This window comes from Ovis aries, chromosome 1 (assembly GCF_016772045.2).
Source record: "Ovis aries strain OAR_USU_Benz2616 breed Rambouillet chromosome 1, ARS-UI_Ramb_v3.0, whole genome shotgun sequence".
Taxonomy (NCBI): Eukaryota; Metazoa; Chordata; class Mammalia; order Artiodactyla; family Bovidae; genus Ovis; species Ovis aries.
The window spans coordinates 185,029,860-185,050,910 of record NC_056054.1 but is presented as its reverse complement, the minus strand read 5'-3'; the positions used below and the strand labels follow the sequence as shown (position 1 = coordinate 185,050,910).

The 21,051-nt window shown below is 43.2% G+C and overlaps 1 protein-coding gene across 1 annotated transcript in view; it reads right to left on the bottom strand.

Annotated features, from left to right (window-relative positions):
* ARHGAP31 (Rho GTPase activating protein 31) overlaps positions 1-21,051 on the bottom strand; it is a 121,974-nt gene that overhangs the window by 27,137 nt on the left and 73,786 nt on the right. The window contains exons 4-8 of the mRNA XM_004002941.5: positions 13,549-13,631; positions 12,280-12,387; positions 11,455-11,597; positions 6,726-6,924; positions 2,342-2,466 (exon numbers count right to left, since the gene is read on the bottom strand). Coding sequence (XP_004002990.2) covers positions 2,342-2,466; positions 6,726-6,924; positions 11,455-11,597; positions 12,280-12,387; positions 13,549-13,631 — 658 coding nt within the window. The remainder of the gene's footprint in view (positions 1-2,341; positions 2,467-6,725; positions 6,925-11,454; positions 11,598-12,279; positions 12,388-13,548; positions 13,632-21,051) is intronic.

Genomic DNA, 21,051 nt, shown 5'->3' with positions numbered 1-21,051 from the left:
GGAGCGTGGCGGGCTACAGTCCATGGGGTCCAAGGAGTCGGACACAACTGAGCACACACACAGCCTAAACCACTACACCCACTATACCTGGTGAAATCCCCATTACTCCAGTAGGACAACGTGATGACTTCTAACATCTGTGCTTTATGATCCTTGGCACACAGTTATAACCAGTGCTGGGGAAGGTTCTTAAAGATATTCTCTCAATTTCCTCTACAGACATTAGTTTTTTTTCCCCCAAACCTTTATTGTTAAGAATTTCAAACATTCAGAACCATTGAAGACCTCTAAACCTACCATCTAGGTTCATATTTTGCCATATGTTTGGTTCATCTATTTCTAATCTATTTATCTACCTACATACTTAAATTTTGCAGAATCATTTGAAAGTGAGTCTCAGTATTTTGACACTTCATCTTTAAATACTTAACTTTAGCATATGCCTCTTAAGCACCAGCAAACTATGAAAATTTACTATTTTCAATATCATCTAAAATCTAGCCTATTTATCCTCAAAATTATCTTTTGTAAAAAATTTTTATTTATTTATTGTTAGCTGCACTGGGTCTTCATTGCTGCTTGTGGATCTCCTCTAGTTTTGGCGAGCAGGGGCCACTCTTCACTGCAGTGTGGAGGCCTCACACTACGGTGGCTTCCCTCGTTGCTGAGCACGTGCTCCAGAGCGTGGGCTTTAGTAGCTGTGGCGCACAGGTTAGCTGCTCTGCAGCATGTGTGATCTTCCTGGACCAGGGATCAAACTCATGTTCCCTGCATTGGCAGGTGGATTCTTAACCACTGGACAACCCAGGAAGCCCTGTAGTCTTTTTTATTTTTTCAAACTAAGATTCAATCAAGGTTTGCTCATTGCATTTGAATGTTTACCTTTTACTACTTGTTTTCATAACTATTGCTCTCATTTTTTAAAAAATCATGCTTTCAGTCTGTAACACTGAATGCCACTATGGCAAATTTCTTTGGCCTTCCCTTTCTGATACAATATTCAGCTTGATTGATTATATTCCCCATTTTATAGTGGTTCCCTTGGTTCCCTTCTGCATCAGTTCTACTTACTACTCAGATATAACTCCCACAGGGCAGCATCCTTATTTAAATGTCAGATCTTCCTTACAGTAAAGTTCATTAATAAACGTAGAAAGAATGATGGAAGTGGAAAATTACCATATGGTAAATACCATAGTTAGAACTGTTATAGGCAAGAACCACTGATGGATATTAAAATTCATGGATGAAAGTATCATGAGGAAAAGAATATTTGCATGGTCTAAAAGTATCTCCCACAAGACATTTATTAATTGCAAAGGAAAAAAATAGTACCTTCACAGGAACAAACCTTGTAGACGGCACTTTAACCGAGTGATCAAGGTTGACATCACCAACAATAAAACACTGACCTCATGGGCCCTCTGATATGACACACTGTGACAGGCACAGCATTTGTAACCTCAATCTAACCATGAGAAAACATCAGACAATCCCAAACTGAGGTATATTCTACAAAATAAATGGCCAAAACTCTTCCAAAGTGTCAAAGTCAGAAAGACGGAGGAGCTGCCTAGGTTGGAAAATTAAGGAAGCATGAAATCTAAATGCAATGTGGGTTCCTTGACTAGATCCTGGCTCCGTGGGGCCTGGACATTAGTAGGACAAAAGGCCAAATACAAATAACATCTGTAAACTATTTAGCAGTATTACACTGATATTAACATTATGGTTTTGATCATTGTATTACAGTTATTTAATACATTAGCTTTGGGGGAAGCTGCATGACGGGTATATGGATTCTCTGTCTACTATTTTTGAAAAATTTTTGTAAATCCAAAATTATTAAAAAACAAACAAAAAAAAAAACAACAACAGGACTTCCAAGGTGGTCCAGTGGTTGGGAATCCACCTGTCAAGGCAGGGGACAGGCGTTCCATCCCTGCTCTGGGAAGACCCCACACGCCTCAAGAGCAATGAGGCCCATGCGCCACAACTACTGAGCTTATGCTCTAAAGCCCACGTGCCACAACTACTGACGCCCTCACACCTAGAGCTAGTGCTCCGAAACAAAAGCAGCCCCTGCAATGAACAGCCAGTGCACTGCAACGAAGAGTAGCATCTGCTCGCTGCAACACAGAAAAGCCCGCGTGGCAAAGAAGACCCAGTGCCGCCAAAAACAAATAGATAAACTTAGGAAGAAACCAAAAAGGCTCTTCAGCTAATTTATAAGTTTCTCTTCTAGAATTAGTGAGCTTGACCCAAACCAAAGACTGAAGAAACAGAACTAAAAATATATATCTATATCTCTCTTATGAACATAACCATTGTTGATTCTTACCTGAGAGCCTCTGTCCTCTCACAAATACACTCCCGTTTCTACTCAGCTTTGATTTGGAGTCTGATCCAGAACGTCCCAGGTTAAATATTGATTTCCACTTCTTGGATTTACTGGAGAGCTTTCTTCTAAAAGAGCCAAGCCACAGGGGGTAAGTTGGATAACTAGCCATTTCAATGGGACTCTGAACTATCAAAGGAATATCCCAAACATGTTCTTAGTTATGAACAACTCTGACATGGCACGAAATTCTTTTAAAAAATCCAAGCTGAGCCTGACTCTCACCCTGTCCAAGGATGCCCTTGATGACCAAGCCAGGTTTTCATGAGTCAGATTGAAGGACCACATTTTTCAGATGTGCTATTAAAAGCAGGAAAGTGAAACTGGCTTAATCGTGTCTGACTCTTTGTGACCCCATGGACTGTAGCCCACCAGGTTTCTCAGGCCATGGAATTCTCCAGGCCAGAATACTGGAGTGGGTTGCCATTTCCTCCTCCAGGGGATCTTCCTGACCCAGGGACTGAACCCAGGCCTGAAGGCAGATTCTTTACCATTTGAGCCACAAGGGAAGCCCATTAAAAGTAGGGGTTGGGGGCAAACAGAGGCAGGGGTTGGTGGGAGACTCAGAGGTCACAAGCAACCACAGTTCTGGGAATTCTGGTAGAAATTCTGATGAACACTTTCCTCCTGGGTTTTTAAAGACATCTATTTCTTACAGGAGTAAACACTAAAGGCCAGAGACCTCAGTCCTTTTATGCTCCCTGCCCTGCAGCCACACTTCTGGGACATACACAGGTGAGGAGAAGGCTAGGGAGACTTCAGTGGGCTGGACAGGGGGTGGATGAGAAAGCAACTTGGAAGAGAGCCTGGCCTGGGAGAGCTGCAGACTGCTGGGTGTGGTCAGTGGTCACTGCAGAGAAACACAGAGGGTGGCCACTGTGTCTCTGGCTTTGTCTCTCATTTCCCTGATGAAGCAGGGATAGTTGAGTGCTAGACTTAAATTGAAGAAAGTAGGGAAAACCACTACACCATTCAGGTATGACCTAAAGCAAATCCCTTATGGTTATACAGCAGAAGTGAGAAATAGATTCAAGGGATAAGATCTGATAGACAGAGTGCCTGAAGAATTACAGAGGGAGGTTCGTGACATTGTTCAGGAGGCAGGGAGCAAGACCATGCCCAAGGAAAAGAAATGCAAAAAGGCAAAATGGTTGTCTGAGGAGGCCTTACAAATAGCAGTGAAAAGAAGAGAAGCAAAAGGCAAAGGAGAAAAGAAAAGATATGCCCATTTGAATGCAGAGTTCCAAAGAATAGCAAGAAGAGATAAGAAAGCCTTCCTCAATGATCAATGCAAAGAAACAGAGGAAAACAATAGAATAGGAAAGACTTAAAAAAAAAAAAAAAGGAAAGACTAGAGATCTCTTCAAGAAAATTAGAGATACCAAGTGACCATTTCATGCAAAGATGGGCTCAATAAAGGACAGAAATGGTATGGACCTAACAGAAGCAGGAGATATTAAGAAGAAGTGGCAAGACTACACAGAAGAACTGTACAAAAAGATCTTCATAACCCAGATAATCACAACGGTGTGATGCTTCACCTAGAGCCAGACATCCTGGAATGTGAAGTCACGTGGGTCTTAGGAAGCATCACTATGAACAAAGCTAGTGGAGGTGATGGAATTCCACTTGAGCTATTTCAAATCCTAAAAATGATGCTGTGAAAGTGCTGCACTCAACATGCCAGCAAATTTGGAAAACTCAGCAGTGGCCACAGGACTGGAAGAGGTCAGTTGTCATTCCAATCTCAAAGAAAGGCAATGCCAAAGAATGTTCAAACTACCACACAATTGCACTCATCTCACACACTAGCAAAGTAATACTTAAAATTCTCCAAGCCAGGCTTCAACAGTACATGAACCATGAACTTCCAGATGTTCAAGCTGGATTTAGAAAAGGCAGAGGAACCAGAGATCAAATTGCCATCATCCATTGGATCACTGGAAATGCAAGAGAGTTCCAGAAAAACATCTACTTCTGCTTTATTGACTATGCCAAAGCCTTTGACTATGTGGATCACAAAAAACTGTGGAAAATTCTTCAAGAGATGGGAATACCTGACCACCTGACCTGTCTCCTGAGAAATCTGTACGCAGGTCAGGAACCAACAGTTAGAACTGGACATGGGACAAGAGACTGGTTTCAAATTGGGAAAGGAGTACGTCAAGGCTGTATACTGTCACCCTGCTTATTTAACTTATATGCAGAGTACATCATGAGAAATGCTGGGCAGGATGAAGCACAATCTGAAATCAAGATTGCCAGGAGAAATATCAATAACCTCAGATAGACAGATGACACCATCCTTATGGAAGAAAGCAAAGAACTAAAGAGCCTCAGATGAAAGTGAAAGAGGAGAGTGAAAAAGTTGGCTTAAAACTCAGCATTCAGAAAACTAAGATCATGGCATCCAGTCCCATCACTTCATGGCAAATAGATGGGGAAACAGTGCAAACAGTGGCTGACTTTATTTTTTTGGGCTCCAAAATCACTGCAGATGTTGACTGCAGCCATGGAATTAAAAGACGCTTACTCCTTGGAAGGAAAGTTATGACCAACCTAGATAGCATATTAAAAAGCAGAAACATTATTTTGCCAACAAAGGTCTGTCTAGTCAAGGCTATAGTTTTTCCAGTGGGCATGCATGGATGTGAGAGTTGGACTATAAAGAAAGCTAAGCATCAAAGAATCAATGCTTTTGAAGTGTGGTGTTGGAGAAGACTCTTGAGAGTCCCTTGGACAGCAAAGAGATCCAACCCATCCATCCTAATGGAAATCAGTCCTGAATATTCATTGGAAGGACTGATGCTGAAGCTGAAACTCCAATACTTTGGCCACCTGATGTGAAGAGCTGACTCATTTGAAAAGACCCTGATGCTGGGAAAGATTGAAGGTGGGAAGAGAAGGGGACGACAGAGGATGAGATGGCTGGATGGCATCACCGACTCAATGGACATGAGTTTGAGTGAACTCCGGGAGTTGGTGATGGACAGGGGGGCCTGGCGTGCTGCAGTCCATGGGGTCACAAAGAGTCAGACACGACTGAGTGACTGAACTGAACTGAACTCAGACAGGGCCCAGAGGACCTGCTGCCACCAGAGGTCACCACAGAGGCCTTGCCGGACTCTGGCTGGCCTAGCCATTATATTTCATAAAGTTCTGGGATGAAACCCTGGCACCTGTGGGCTCCACAGAGGACCTCTTCTCCACAGAACACGTGCTTCTGCCATCAGGGATAGACCTGCAGTGCTTCGTGGTTTCTGTCGTATCCAGCCTAATGTTGTCAAGCACTTGGCCTTGGGGTAGATTTTACAGTATCGCCTATACCTTGAGGCATGGTGCACCCCAGGTGTGGTTGACAGCACAGGGAAGGTATACTTGATTGTCCTTCAGAGGTATCCTTCTTCCTGATCCCTGGATGAAAGTCTCATCCTCCAGGGATTTGGAGGGAGGGGCAGTGCCATCTGTGCCCTCCAGGAAATGGAGCATTTCCTGCCAGGTGAGATCCAGTCACCCTTCTCAGGCACCCAGCACGCTCTCCCTCCCCAGAGGGAGACAGCCGTGCCTTCATGTGCAGGACACTGACAAGAGGCCTGCAGGGTCTGCTTTCACACCTCCTTTCACTGACCAAACAGCAAGGATGATACTCTTCAGTGAAAAGATTGCCTTCCGGCTCCTCCACCTACTGTCGGCCTAGAATTTAGGACTCTTGCTTCCATAACCGAGGAATGTGTGGAGGCCAGGGTTACAACAGAAGAAATGAAAAGGAGAAGTGAGGAAAGACACGAGTGAAAATGGTGTTTGTTTTGTTTTTGGAGGGAAGGGAGGGCTCTGACAGGTAGCAGAGGAGGAACAGAAGCCAGGATGCATGTCCTCAAGAGTTTTCAGGCCAGAGTGGTGGTTTGTCAACTTGTCCTCCGTCCATCTCCATGCCTTTTATAATGTGCTGTGAAGGTGAAGGGTGGGAGGAGGCAGCCAAATTTTTCTGTTTAGCAACCTTCCTTTTGAAAACATCAAGGCTATTTTGTCTAAGCTAGGAAATAAGGGATTTTAGTTATGATTCTTGACACCTATGAGCCCTATCCCCACCACAGTACTAGGGATCTCTGGTGGGAGACCAAGGTCTCAAAGACTTTGGGGCAGTGAGGGAATGCACATTGGTGATGTCGTGGCATCAGCTGCCATCTCTTCTGGAAGGCCGCCTTACTCCCCAAACCAGATCACAACCCCAGACCATGCTGCCATTATAGCCCCGAGACTCTAACCACTTCCTCCTCTGTCCCCCGCCACCCAAACATCTCCCAGAACTTGAAAGAAGGCCACTTACTTGTTGTCTGGTAACTCAAGGACAGTGTGGAAGAGGGTGCCCATGGGAGGGACAATCTCGGGCAGGCTATTCTCTCTTCTTTCCTTCCTGGCGGGATGATTAGTAGCCAGGCTCCGGGCCTGAGCTTCCTCCAGACTCACCAACTTCATGGGCAGGGAGAGGGCGGGCAGGGTCAGGCTCTTCATGATCGGCCGGTTTTCTGTAAAGAAAAGAGAAGAGCTCATAGACCTCCTGGGAGTGGATCTGTTCACCAGTTCCAGCCAGATGCCCACAGCCACAGCTCCCCCATTCCTGACCTCCTGGCAGGGACTTCTCTTGGGCATGGTAGGGTCTGTGGCAAAGACTACATATAGGAATGTGATAGCAATCCTGGCCATCTCCAGCCAGAGGGCACACAGAGGCTTCAGAAGGTAACCTGCATTCCTGTACTTTTCAGAGATGGACTATTCATTCATTCACACAACAACATATTGAGCACTTACTGTGGGCCAGAGTAGCAGCTGAGGGTATTTGCCCCTGGGTACTGCTTAGTTCTTCGGTCAGGTGAGAATGTGTGTTCAGCCACAGAGGTGGTCTCACTCAGCTGGGGTGGGAAGATTATCCCTTCTCTCTTGGCACCCCACTCCAGTACTGTTGCCTAGAAAACCCCATGGACGGAGGAGCCTGGTAGGCTGCAGTACATGGGGTCTTGAAGAGTCGGACACGACTTCACTTTCACTTTTCACTTTCATGCATTGGAGAAGGAAATGGCAACCCACTCTAGTGTTCTTGCCTGGAGAATCCCAGGGATGGTGGAGCCTGGTAGGCTGCCGTTTATGGAGTCACACAGAGTTGGACATAACAGAAGTGACCTAGCAGCAGCAGCTGCAGCTGGAAAACATGGCCTCCAAGGCAATTTAAGGTTGGAGGTCCATACAGTCAAAGCTATGGGTTTTTCCAGTAGTCATATACAGATGTGAGAGCTGGATCATAAATAAGGCTGAGGGCTGAGGAATGCTTCTGAACTGTGGTGCTAGAGAAGACTCTTGAGAGTCCCTTGGACTGCAAGGAGATCAAACCAGCCAATCCTAAAGAAAATCAGCCCTGAATATTCATTGGAATGACTGAAGCTGAAACTGAAGCTCCAATACTCTGGCCACCTGATGCGAAGAGCCGGCTCACTGGAAAAGACCCTGAGGCTGGGAAAGATTGAGGGCAGGAAGAGAAGGGGGCAGCAGAGGGTGAGATAGTTAAATAGTATCGCTGACTCAATGGACATGAATATAAGCAAACTCCAGGAGATAGTGAAGGATAGGGCAGCCTGGCATGCAGTCCATGGGGTTGCAAAGAGTTGGATACGAATGACTTAGTGACTGAACAACGACAACAAATGACTTATTCCATTTTGTGTAAATGTTAAGTATGTTACCAAAGTCAATAAGAATTCATAAGAAGAACATTTAAGTGGAATGCACTGAATAGTATGTATTGGAGACAGTCAAGAGTTAAAGGCTCAGAGGAAACTAAATTTCAACATGCGGGACAAAAGCTGATTAAGGCAATGGTCATAAAAAGGATAGGCATTTCCACGTTGGAATTAGGAACACCCTTAACACTAACAGTCATGGGTGGAATTTGCTGTCAAGAAGAACATTTCCCAAAGTCATTAATTCTCTACAATGGTTTATTTATTTGTTTTCCTATTTTTTTTTTTCCTCCCAGAGGCATCACTGGGTAAGGAAAAAGCACAGGCTGGAAGATTTAGGTTCCATGTTCAGTCCTACCAGTTGCTAAGCTTTTCTGGTTCTCTGGTTCTTCATGTATAAAATAAGGTTGATAGCTTTAGGATGGTTGTGATAAGACAATGAGATGATATGTGTGGAGGGTCCGCCACAGTTCCTGGCATACAGTAAGTCCCCAGTGAATTACTGGTTGATTCAAAAGGATGAATGAATGAAAGCATACTATTTCTCCTTCCCAGGTGGTGCTAGCGGTAAAGAACCCACTGGAGACATTAGAGTTGTGGGTTCAATCCCCAGATTAGGAAGATCCCCTGGAGAAGGCAATGGCAGCCCACTCCAGTATTCTTGCCTGAAGGATCCCATGGACAGAGGAGCCTGGCAGGCTACAGTCCATGGGGTCACAGAGAGTCAGACAAGTCTGGAGAAACTTAGCACAAAGTGCAAGTTAAAATAAAGATAAAAGAAATGTCAGCCATTCCTAGGTCAAGACAATTAAAAAACACACGTTCACACAAAAACTTGCACATGACTGTTCACAGCAGCATCATAATAACCAAAAAGCAGAAACAACCCAAATGTCCATCAGCTGATAAGTGGATACATAAAATATGGTATATCCATACAATGGAATGAAATGCTGATCTATGAGAACATGCGCTAAGTGAAAGAAGTAGGTCATTAAAAGCCATGTATTGTATGATTCCACTTATATGAAATGTGCAAAAGAAGCAAAATCCATAGAAACAGGAAGTAGATGACTGGTTGCCAGACTCTGGTGGGAAGGGAGGACAAAATGTGGAGTGACTCCTTTACTGGGTGTGGGGTTTCTTTCTGGAGTGATGAAAACATCCTGGAATTAGACAGTGGTGATGGTTGAACAATTCTGTGAACACACTAAAAACCACTGAAATGTACACTATAAAATGATTAAAGCAGTGAATTTTATGGTATGCAAATTTTAAAAGAAAGATCATAAACCACATAGAGGACAGGATGGGGGTAAGAATTATTATACCAGGAATCAAAATTTGATATTAATTGCAATTGATTACTTTGATGGTTATAATTGATTTTCCCAAGCTTATTAGCCAAACTAGAAAAGAATGCTTTGATCAGCTCATACAAATATTTTGCAGATATAGTTTTAACACACTGGTTCTTGAGGTATGGACCCTAGCCAGTAGCAGCAGCATCACCTGGAAACTTGTTAGAAATGCAGATTTTCAGCAGCACTCCAGACAAGCTGAATCAGAAATTCCAGGTATGAGGTCCAGATGGTGACTAGAGCCATGAAATTAAAAGACGCTTACGCCCTGGAAGAAAAGTTATGACCAACCTAGATAGCACGTTGAAAAGCAGAGACATTACTTTGCCAACTAAGGTCCGTCTATTCAAGGCTATGGTTTTTCCTGTGGTCATGTATGGATGTGAAAGTTGGTCTGTGAAGAAAGCTGAGCACCGAAGGATTGATGCTTTTGAACTGTGGTGTTGGAGAAGACTCTTGAGAGTCCCTTGGACTGCAAGGAGATCCAACCAGTCCATTCTGAAGGAGATCAGCCCTGGGTGTTCTTTTGGAAGGAATGATGCTAAAGCTGAAACTCCAGTACTTTGGCCACCTCATGCAAAGAGTTGACTCATTGGAAAAGACTCTGATGCTGGGAGGGATTGAGAGCAGGAGGAGAAGGGGACGACAGAGGATGAGATGGCTGGATGGCATCACGGACTCGATGGACGTGAGTCTGAGTGAACTCCGGGAGTTGGTGATGGGCAGGGAGGCCTGGTGTGCTGCAATTCATGGGGTCACAAAGAGTCAGACATGACTGAGCGACTGAACTGAACTGAACTGAGCTGAAACTGTGTGTCAACAAGCCTTCCCAGTTATGTGATGTATGCTAATGCTGGAAATTGTACCCTCACACAAATGGTAGTTATCAGGTTTACTGATCAGCTGGATTTTTTATTTTTACAAATTAGGCTCATATGAGTTCAAGCAGCATAAACCAATACCAATGCATTCCTGGGGTTCATTATGTTATTATGAGGACTGGAACATCATGAATTGTACCTCATTACATCCAACCTGAAATAGCTAAATGTTTCTCACATATAGTGGGCTTCAATGCTAGGTAGTCTCTATATACATGCACCCACAAACACACACTCATTGCAGTATGCCTACTGTCCAGTGCAGGGCAGAACAAAGCAAGTGCTCAAGAAATGCTTGCAAGAAAGACAAATATTATATGATACCACTCACATGTGGAATCTAAAAAATAGTACAAATGAAGTTATTTATAAAACAGAAACAGACTCATAGAGATAGAAAACAAACTTATGGTTACCTAAGGGGAAGTGGAGGAGGGATAAACTGGGAATATGGTATTACACAGATACACACTACCATATGTAAAATAGACAATAAGGATTTAGGGTGTAGCACAGAGAACTATATTCAATATCTTATAATAAACTATAATGGAAAAGAACCAAAACAGAATATAGGTGTGTATATATGTATAAATGGAACAAACACAATATTATAAATCAATTATATTTCAGTTTAAAAAAGAAATGCTTGCAAAGAGAAGGCATTCTGAATATGTATGCAAGCATGAACAGGATGCTTCTTAACTCACTTACTTAAGCCTTCTGCAATATCATACTGGAAGTAAAAATAAAAGCTAACAGTTGGGGGGATATTGCCAGTGCCTCTAGATAACAACTGCAAGAGTTTAAGAACTCACTAAAAAGAACAGTATTCAAAGTCACCACACCATGTTCATGGGATAGGTCACGTATGCAACTGATCAGAAACATACTAGAGCCACATCTGCACACACCACACCTTTGCTGCATTGGCACACACGTCCACACGCATGATCCTCAGACACAGTGTTGTAGCGCACATACATAGCTGACACTGAGAGCTAGATCCCAGCCCACTCTGACTTATTCTTGGATCCCGTGCCTCAGGCAAAGAAGAAGTGAATGCCAGGAGCAGCCATTACCATCGTTCTCCAGTGACCCGGGGGTACCGTTGTTGAAGATTTGATCCACATGATTCAGTATGAATTCAATCACCACCTGCTGGACCCGGACTGCGAGGAAGGCTGCATCTCCACTGCAACCAGTGGCTTCAATTTCTTTAGATCTGAACCGCAGAAGAAACACATTCAGTGAACGAGTCTGCCCCACCTACTGAAGCATAAGTGGGGAGCCAGTGGGCGTTTTGAACAGGCCCTAATTCCTAAATGTATATAGCTTGTTAATTTGTATTAACGTAACTATTTAAGATCAGTTGAAGAGATGCTTTAAAGGTTGTGAGGCCCAACACACTGGACAACTTGGAGACAGTCACCAGGTACTATAAACTGCAAAGCTGTAAACACTGTATTACTCAATATATAGGAATTGATTTTATTTTTTTCATAGGATCTCCTTCAAGTTCCAAAGAATTGTTCTAAGGGCAAGTCATCATTTACAGAGTCATGTGAAGCAGCTAATTCAGGTTCTAGCTAGCTAGGACCCCACCAAAACCAGCAAAAGCCAAGGAACCCCAAAGACCCAGAAAGACCTTTCCAGGAAATTATAACATACAGATCCATCACACTGGCCACATCATGGCTGTAGCCAGAATATACTTCTGGGTTCCAGAGTTTCCAAGGTTAGCAAGCAAGGGCTGTAAAAATCACCTTTAATTCCTCGGTGTGACAAATAACCGATTAGCCAAAGGTTTGTCTATCAGGGGGCTCAATTTTGAAGAATCCAGGTTTCGTGTGAACTGGGGGCTGCTTGGAGCCCACTGGGCCAGTGAGGTGAGGGGAGGAGGTTACCTGAGGAGGTTGGGTGCCCACACCAGGGCCAGGTTCCTGGCATGCATGTTGGTCTTGCTGCTGAAGGATGCGATGTGGGCCAGGTGTCGAATCAGGTATTCCAAGGTCCTGTAACGGTTCATTGAAAAAAAAAAAAAAAGTAAGAATCTTCAGAGTCTGTGTGAAACCTGACATCTGGAGATAATTTAAAGGTTGAGTTAAGAGATTCTAAATATGTCTATTTCATGAATTTTAGAAGGCTATCAGGAAGATATCAAGATAGATGGAAGTAACTTTCTTGGCCCTAGGAGCACCAGCCACGGGTGAGGAGGAGACAGTCTCAGCAGAAGTCAGCTGAGGACGCTAGCGCAGCCAGAGATGGATCCCGGGACTCCCAGTGCTCAGAGCCTGTGCCTCCTGTCACTGAGGGCAGCATGGCCTCCACACAGTCTTGAAACTGGCCCTCATCTCAGCTTTTCTGTAATTCTTCCAGCTATGGGCACCCTGGCACTAGTTAAGGAACTCATCTGATGGATGACTACCATCTGTTATTGCTGGGATGTTCTTATACCATATCAAAATCTGCCCTCTTATAAAGACCTGCGTAGGTTTAAGAACCACTGGGATTCCCTGGTGGCTCGGATGGTAAAGAATCTGCCTGCAATGCTGGGAGACTGGAGTTTGATCCCTGGGTAGGGAAGATCCCCTGGAGAAGAGAATGAGATTCCACTCTAGTATTCTCGTCTGGAGAATTCCATGGACAGAGGAGCCTGGTGGGGATAGTCCATAGGGTCACAAAGAGTTGAACATGACTGAGTGATTTTCACAAGGAAAGGTGGCACAGTTAGGGACTAAACTGTGAGGAGGAGAAAGGATGAAATGATGTAAGGGATGGTATTGATAAGCATACAGAGACATCAGTCAGCCAAACGCTCAAGAGTGATGGTCAAACCCTGTTTAGAAACCATCTTGGTTTCCACTGATTTCATTACGCTATGAACCTGGGTAAGAACCTAGACTATCTCTGTGAGACTGGCCTGGGAATCAGAAATGATTCTTATGGGACTCCGAGGTGTACCCTGAAAGTAATGTAGACATGGGCTGTCCCTTCCCGCCAGGCTCTCTGGTCAGGCCCCAACATGCTCTGACACAACTGACCTGTTCGCCTACCTCAACCTACCCCAGAAAGCCACTGTCCACTGAATTTGTCCCCTTTTTTGATGCCAGCCTGCATCTGTGGTATTATATCACATTGACAGAATGTGAATTTCTTTTACCAAGAATTCTTACCTGTAATGGGATGGAGGGAGCTCCTGGATAACATTTTGGATTCGGGCCAGTTGGCCTTCTTCCGGGCAATGAGACACTGCCTCCTGTGGACACGAAATGAAGCAATCCAGTGAGCGCTCAAGAAGGGGGACACCCCCCTGGATCTGCGGGTTTTATTCAGGCTTCTGGTACTCCAGCCTCCCAACCATGCCTAGAGACCATCCTTCCAGGAGGCACACTTTTCTAGTAAAAACAAACCACTAAAATCTCCGAGGGTTCAGGATGCAAAGTATCTAACAACATGGGCACACAGCTCTGTGTCCTCAGATGGCAGGTAGGCGTCTGGTAAAGATGGTATGGAATCTCGGGTGTGTTCTGCGTGCCAGACAGAGTCCTCACACTGGGAGAGAGAAGCAGAGACAGAGAGAAGTGGAGATGACAGGGTGGCTGCCTGTTTACTCAGCCAGCTGTCTTTTTGGGTGCAAACAGCCACTTCCATCTAGCCGGAGACTTTCCTGTGACCAGGCAGCCTGTCGTTGATTCCAGGAAGTGGGGACCACGTGAAGACGTGCCTTCTCAGCAGGATAAGAGCTTTGTCCCTGAGACCCGGTGGCCTTGTCCGGACTTGCTCTTTGGTTGTTTCCTGTGTGGGTATGTGGTTCCCAGCTCAGCCCAGGCCCTCAAGAGAGGTAAGGACTTCAGTACACGCAGTGTGATTCCAAGCCTGCCTGGGGCTCCTGCACAACACAGGTGCCCCCGACAGATTCACCTATACTCCGTCCTGTGAGTCTGTCCTGCCTATGCTCAGGTTCAAGGGCCCCTCCCAATGGCTGAGTACTCAAGACTGCCCACATGGGAGCTGTACCTGAGTTCAAGGTCAGCAGTCACATCTTTGTTTTTTCACTACATTATGGTTTACTACACTGAAAATGCACAAATCTTTGATACACCTTCCCAAGTCCTTTCATATGCATAATAACCGTGTAACCCCACTCATATCGAGACACTTTAAAAGGGCTCAACTATTGGCTCCATTTTCCTAAGTGGGACATCATACCAGAGCTTTGGCCACCAACGTGTTTTTGTTTGACTTTTTTATTTAATTGAAGTAAAGCATTCACAGAAGCTAACCATTTTCAAAGGCAATCAAAAAATCTCTATGTGGGAAAACTCTACTTCATTTCCTACTCAGAAGTGGGGAGAAACTCGGGGCTCAGAAGGTCACAGTTGTCTCAGTCTTCTGCTGGGTTTGCAAGCCTCAAAACGGAGCTGGCATAAATATGATTTCTGTCGCAATTCTTGCTTTTTGAGATGTGCAGATGTAGAGGGTAAGGACCAGAATAGAGCCTAGAGAAAGCACCTGATACCTCTGCCCTCTTCCTGGGCTCTGTCATTTAGGAAACAGATTTGTGGGGGAGACCCTGACTCTCAAGACAGGGAGAATCTCATAAAGCGATTGAAGGGAGAGAGCCTCAGAGGAAGGAGGGGTGAAGGAATGAGGCGTGGACCCTCCCACATTCTGTCCTGTGAAGGGCGGGGAGGCCTCTCTTCCCCTCTTGGCAAACAGAGGACGAGCTTCCCAAGCCCCTACCCCACCCCCACTTTCTAAAAGTGTTTCTTAGGAAAAAAGGTGTAGGTCAATTTAACAGCATTCATGGAAAGTTCCTTTAATATTTTAGGAAGCTGTTAGTCACCTCTGTTCCGAGAGACTGGGCGGGCTCACCCCTGATGCCTGCAGGTCCCATATGGGATCATTTTATTATTCAGAGCTTCTCCCCTTCGCACCCCAATCCTATTTGGAAGCTCTCTAGATCATCATTGTTCTCCCAGAGGGTCTGCTCACTGCAAAGCTATTTTTCCATCTCTTTGTGTTTCCATCTCTTTGCTGTCCAAAGAGATGGACAGCAGAGTCCATCACTGGGGAACTGAAGGAAGGGAGTTGACACTTTGCCCATCCCAATCTTTTGCCTAAAAGAGAATTTCACTCAACATTACCCAGGACAATCTTGCTGACGGTTAAACTTTAAAAAATCCAGGTTGAATCTGTGACCATTTGTTCTCTTCCAGTCAGTATCAAGAAGACCAGCTTCCTGAACTTTGAGGACTCTGGCGAGGGCTGGTCTCCCATCCCCTCTGGCCAGGCCCAGGCTCTAGTTTCCTCTGTTTACCTGAACACCACCTTAGCTCCTGTGTTCAGGCAGCCCCATTCCCAGGATGGATAAGCAACCCGGGTCTGTCCCTTCTAACTGCACCCCAGCTGCAACTCAGCTTTTACCTTTTATTTTGTATTAATTATTTAGAAATTATTATAAAGCCATTTTTGTCATTTTTAATTATTTTAAGTGATTGGGTTAAAAAGTTATTCGTGCAGAAGGTTTTAAAAATGCAAAACATTCAAAGGAATACACAGAAGAAAGTGTCTTCCTTCCAACATCAGACCCTCAGTCTCCAGAGACAGCAACCACTGTTATCTTCCAGACAGTTGTTATACCTTCCTGTTTTTGTCACACCTGCGGCAGCAGGCACCTGGCCCATCTTCAAATTCCTTGTCTCCCATCATTTCCTCCTTGCTTGCTCCCTATGGGCCGTGCTGGCCTCCATATATTCCCTTAAACAAGCTTGGCATGTCCTCGACAAGGGCCTTGGTGCCTGCTGTTTCTTCTCAGCATCCTCTTCCACCAGATACCTGCACAGCTTGTTCCCTCGCTTCGTCTTTGTCTGTTCGAGCATCACTCACTGGCGACCTTTGATTATCGGTCCCCAGCATTCTCTGACTTGTGTGTGCGTGCCTGCTCAGCTGTCTCTGGCTCTCTGTGGCCCCATGGACTGCAGCCCGCCAGGTTCCTCTCTCCTTGGAAATTTCCCAGCCAAGAATACTGGGGAGGAATTACCATTTCCTAAGTCAGGAATCTGAGGATCTTCCTAACTCAGGGATCAAATCCGTGTCTCTTGCGTCTCCTGCATTGGCAGGTAGATTCTTTACCACTAAGCTCCCAGGGAAGCCCTCTCTGACCTGTATCCTGCATTAACTGTCTTCGAAGTGCTTATCAACAGTTCTCACTATCGAGTTATGCATTAGATTTATTCGTCCTCTATCTCTTTAATTAAAATGTAAGTTTCATGAGAACCTTGTGGCTCAGCTGGTGAAGAATCCATCTGCAATATGGAAGACCTGGGTTTGATCCCTGAGTTGGGAAAATCCCCTGGGGAAGGGAAAAGCTATCCACTCCAGTATTCTGACCTGGAGAATTCCATGGACTTCCATGGAGTGGCAAAGAGTAGGACACGACTGAGCAACTTTCACTTTTCACGGGAACAAGGATTTTATCTGACTTGCTTGCTGAGCACCTGGAACTGTGTCTGCCTAGTATAGATAGCAGGTGCTCAAGAGATGTTAGTTGTATTAAGTAAGTGAATGAATCTGTATTTTGCTTTGCATTTAAAAATGCCAGAAAGCCCCACTTTGGGCCACACTTCCAGGGCAATACCATCCGAGGACCAAACCTCCTCGGTGGGGAGCATCAGCTTTACTGAGACAACTCCGCTCACCTTTCGGCTCCTGAAGAGGTGACCAATCAGCCTGGTTTGCCTGCAACTGAGAAGGAGTGTCCTGGAACTCAGGACTTTTCCGAGTTAAAAGTGGGCAAGTCCCTGGCAAACCAGGACAGTTGGCTGCTGCCACACTGGCAGACATCTTGAGCTCACACCCTCTACCTGATGCCACACACCAGTGGTCCACCCCCATCGACACTTCAGATGACGTGTGTGGGCCAACCAATGCCAGCAAATGTGTACTAGTCAAGAGTCACAACATCCTCCAGTGGCTGGAGAGCAGGGAAAGGAAGCACAAAAATCAGTAAAATAAATATGCTTTCTGTCCTTAGGAGGCTTACAGTTTAATGAGGGAGATGGATACACAAAGACGTTATTTCAATACAAAATGTAATGCCTCTTTAAACTGCCTTCTCCAAAAATACTAAATCAGCAAGCAACTTTTCTCTATCTTGGGTTTAATTATTTTAGCTGAATCAATCTGATCTAAACTGAATTTTCCCTAAAATGAAGTTTTTTCTGATAAAAATAAAATGTAGTAGGTTTAACAGTTGCTTCCAAAGATATCAGGTCCTAATCTCAAGAACTTGTAAATGTTACCTTATTTGGAAAAAGAGTCTTTGCAAGTGTGATTAAGGCTTTTGAAATAAGGAGAGTCTCGTGGATTATTCAATATGTGTGTGTGCAATTCAGTTGTGTCCGACTCTTTGCGACTCCATGAGCTGCATAGCCCACCAGGCTCCTCTGTCCACTGCCTTCTCCGGCCAAGAATACAGGAGTGGGTTGCCATTTCCTTCTCCAGAGGATCTTCCTGACCCAGGGATCTAACCCTCATCTGGTTAGGTCTCTGGCATTGGCAGGCAGATTCTTTACCACTAGCGCCACCTGGTGGGCCCTTAAAAGAGGGAGGCAGAAGGAGATAATGACAGATGAGAAGGCAGAGAGACTATGGAAGCAGAGATGTGGCCACAAGCCAAGGCATGCCAGCAGCCACCAGAAGCTGGAGGAGGCAAGAAACAGGTTTCCCCCTAGAGTCTCTGTAAGGATCCATGGCCCTGCTGACACCTTGATATCAGCCCAGTGAAACTGATTTCAGATTTCTGGACTCTGGAACTGTGAGAGAATAACCTTCTATTGTTTAAGCCACCAAGCTTGTAATTTGTTACTGCAGCCACATAAAACTAATACATGTACTTAAAGGAAATAAAAATCACGTGCTATCTCACCACCCAGACATAGCTACTGTTAACCTACTTACACTGAAACCTAAAAGAAGCAATCTGCCTGGGGCTTCCCAGCACTGAAGATAAACACTGCCATCACTTCCTATGTATTGCATATACTGCTTTTTTCCATTTAACTTTGTGTTGTGGTCTGCAAATAGTCTTCAGAAATATGACTTTTCATGGCTACACAGGATTTAAAACAATAGATTTATTATCATTTATTTAACCCTTCCCTTATTGTTGGACATGTAGATACTCCCTAATTTTGTTACTGTTACTACAGCAGTGAAATATTTGTAAATCAGTTATTCATGTGCACATCTGATTATCTTAGAATGGAGTCTGGGAATAGAATTACTGTATTAAAAAATATGAGCATTTTAGGACCCTTGATAGTAGTTTCAAATGACTTGCTCGATGTCCAGCCAGTTTACATTTGCAATAGAAAACTATGACAGAGCCAGCATCACCACAGGCTTGGCAACGTGAAATACTAACATTAAAAACAATTTTTTTAATATGAAAATACAATTTTTCTAATACATTTATACTTTTTAAATAACTATGTTTCTTTACGAATTGTCTGTTGAGGTTCTTTGCTCATTTGTTTAGCAGGGTGTTGAGTGTTTTTTCTTCTTTATTGTTATGTAGGAGTTTTATATAATTAAAAAATATTCATCTCCTGTCATCTTTACTGTAAATGTTTTCCATAGTTGGTCATTCACCTTTTAATTTTGTTAATATATTTTTAATGTATAAAAATATAATATTTATGTAGTTTAGTTTGTTAAATTTGTCTTTGGTGATTTTTTTTCCTTTGCTTTTGCTCTTACAAAATCCTTCACCCTGAAATCTGTTAAGTGGTAAGAATGTAACTTGATTTCTCCCCTCTCCCAGCACTTAGCCAATTTTCCTAACATTGTTTATTGAATTGTTCCTTCATTAGTTTGGGATGTTTTCTGTATTTCATATTAAGCTATTAAATACCTAAGCCTATTTAAGAGCTGTTAAATCTAGTTTAAAAACAGTGTGGCAGAGTCTGAGACAGAATGTTAAATCTTTATTTCCACTTACTATCTGTACAAACCCGGGCAAGAGTCACTTGAGCCTCAATTTACTCATCTGAAAGAGACAGTAAAACCTATTTCACAGAGTTTTTTTGAGGACTGAATGAAATAATACTTGTAAGAAGCTTATCATATAGTAAGCACTAAGTAGCAGATATCATCATCATCATTACTTCATTAATAGCTTTCTAATCCTATTATATTCCACTGAAATGTTATTCCACTTCATCTGTGCAAGTAAGCTTAAATAAATCATTGTAAGAATGTGTGACAATGTAATAGAGCTGTTCCCATGTCCCTGGAAAAGGTTTGCTTATATTTTCATAATTCATCACTGTGATTTAGAGAAATTTACTCAACTATAAATTCAAGGATAAAGAGTCACGAGATCCTGCCTATGTAAAGCTCACTTGTCACAACAAAACATCTTTTATTTCTTAGTGTCCTTAAACTATATCTAAATACAATGTTAAGTTCTCTTGAGATTTGATGACAAGTGGACAGTAACGTTGCTTTGATATTTTCTGTTGCTGTGGAAGACAGAATGATTAGCAGTGTCAGGGAACAGAAGCAGGGAGAGATAAACATGGATTTTGTTTTGACCCTATAAACAAGATCTAAGAAGAAACTTGTATTTCTGAAATTTCTAGACAAAAATTCCTATCTATCCCTAACTATCATAGAATTAAACTTAATTAAAATAAGTTGGACTCATTCAGCTATTTAACATGTGATGTTGTAGTCTTATTTAAGGATGAAACTATTATACTGTACTAAGATTAAAACTATGTAGAAAACAAGAAAGTCTTATGCACAAATTAAAACAACAGTAAGATATATTTTTGGTTGATTGAGACTGGGAAATAATTTAGTAAATTAAAAATACTCAGTGTTGGCAAGGCTGCAGGAAAAAGAACATTCTTATATCTCTGCAGAACTTGGCAACATGTGACAAAATTTTAAATAAGATCCTTTTACTTAGTAAATCTACTTCTGTGATTTTTTTCCATAAGGATATAAACAGAAAAAAGTATAAGGATATATGTGCAAAAATGTTTACTATAACATTGCTGATAAAAGTAAAATGTTAAGAAACAAAATGTCTAAATACCCATCAGTAGGAATCTGGTTTAAGAAATCACTGTGTATATGAGATAATACCCTGTAAAAATACTGTCTCTCTCTATTTTTTACCATGGAAGGATGGTCAAATTGTTGAATTAGCACTGTTCCATAACATCAGAATGTACTGAATAGTACTGAGGAACAAAAATAGGGAGAGAGAAAGGGAGATACCGAGAGAGAGGCAGACAGATAGACAGATCTGTAAGGGTATCTTCTGAAATGTGAATAGCACTCATTAACTCCTATGTAATTTCAAATTAAAGAACATTTATATGTCCAAAATAGGTTTATTACAAGAGACGTAAGAAAGATTCTTGCCCATGGTTAGAGCCTTGATCTGGTCCTTACCGATAATTGCAAGTCTTCCATAAACTTAATTTCAAACATCCCCTCTGACCACCCTACTTCAACAGTTTACTGATTTCACTGGGATGAATGATCCATTGATCTATTTTTTTCATTGTTACCCGCCTTAGGCCCTCCTGTCTCTTCTTATCCAGACAAAATTCTATGGTCAATTATTTCAATCACTCACTTGCACACACTCTGATCTC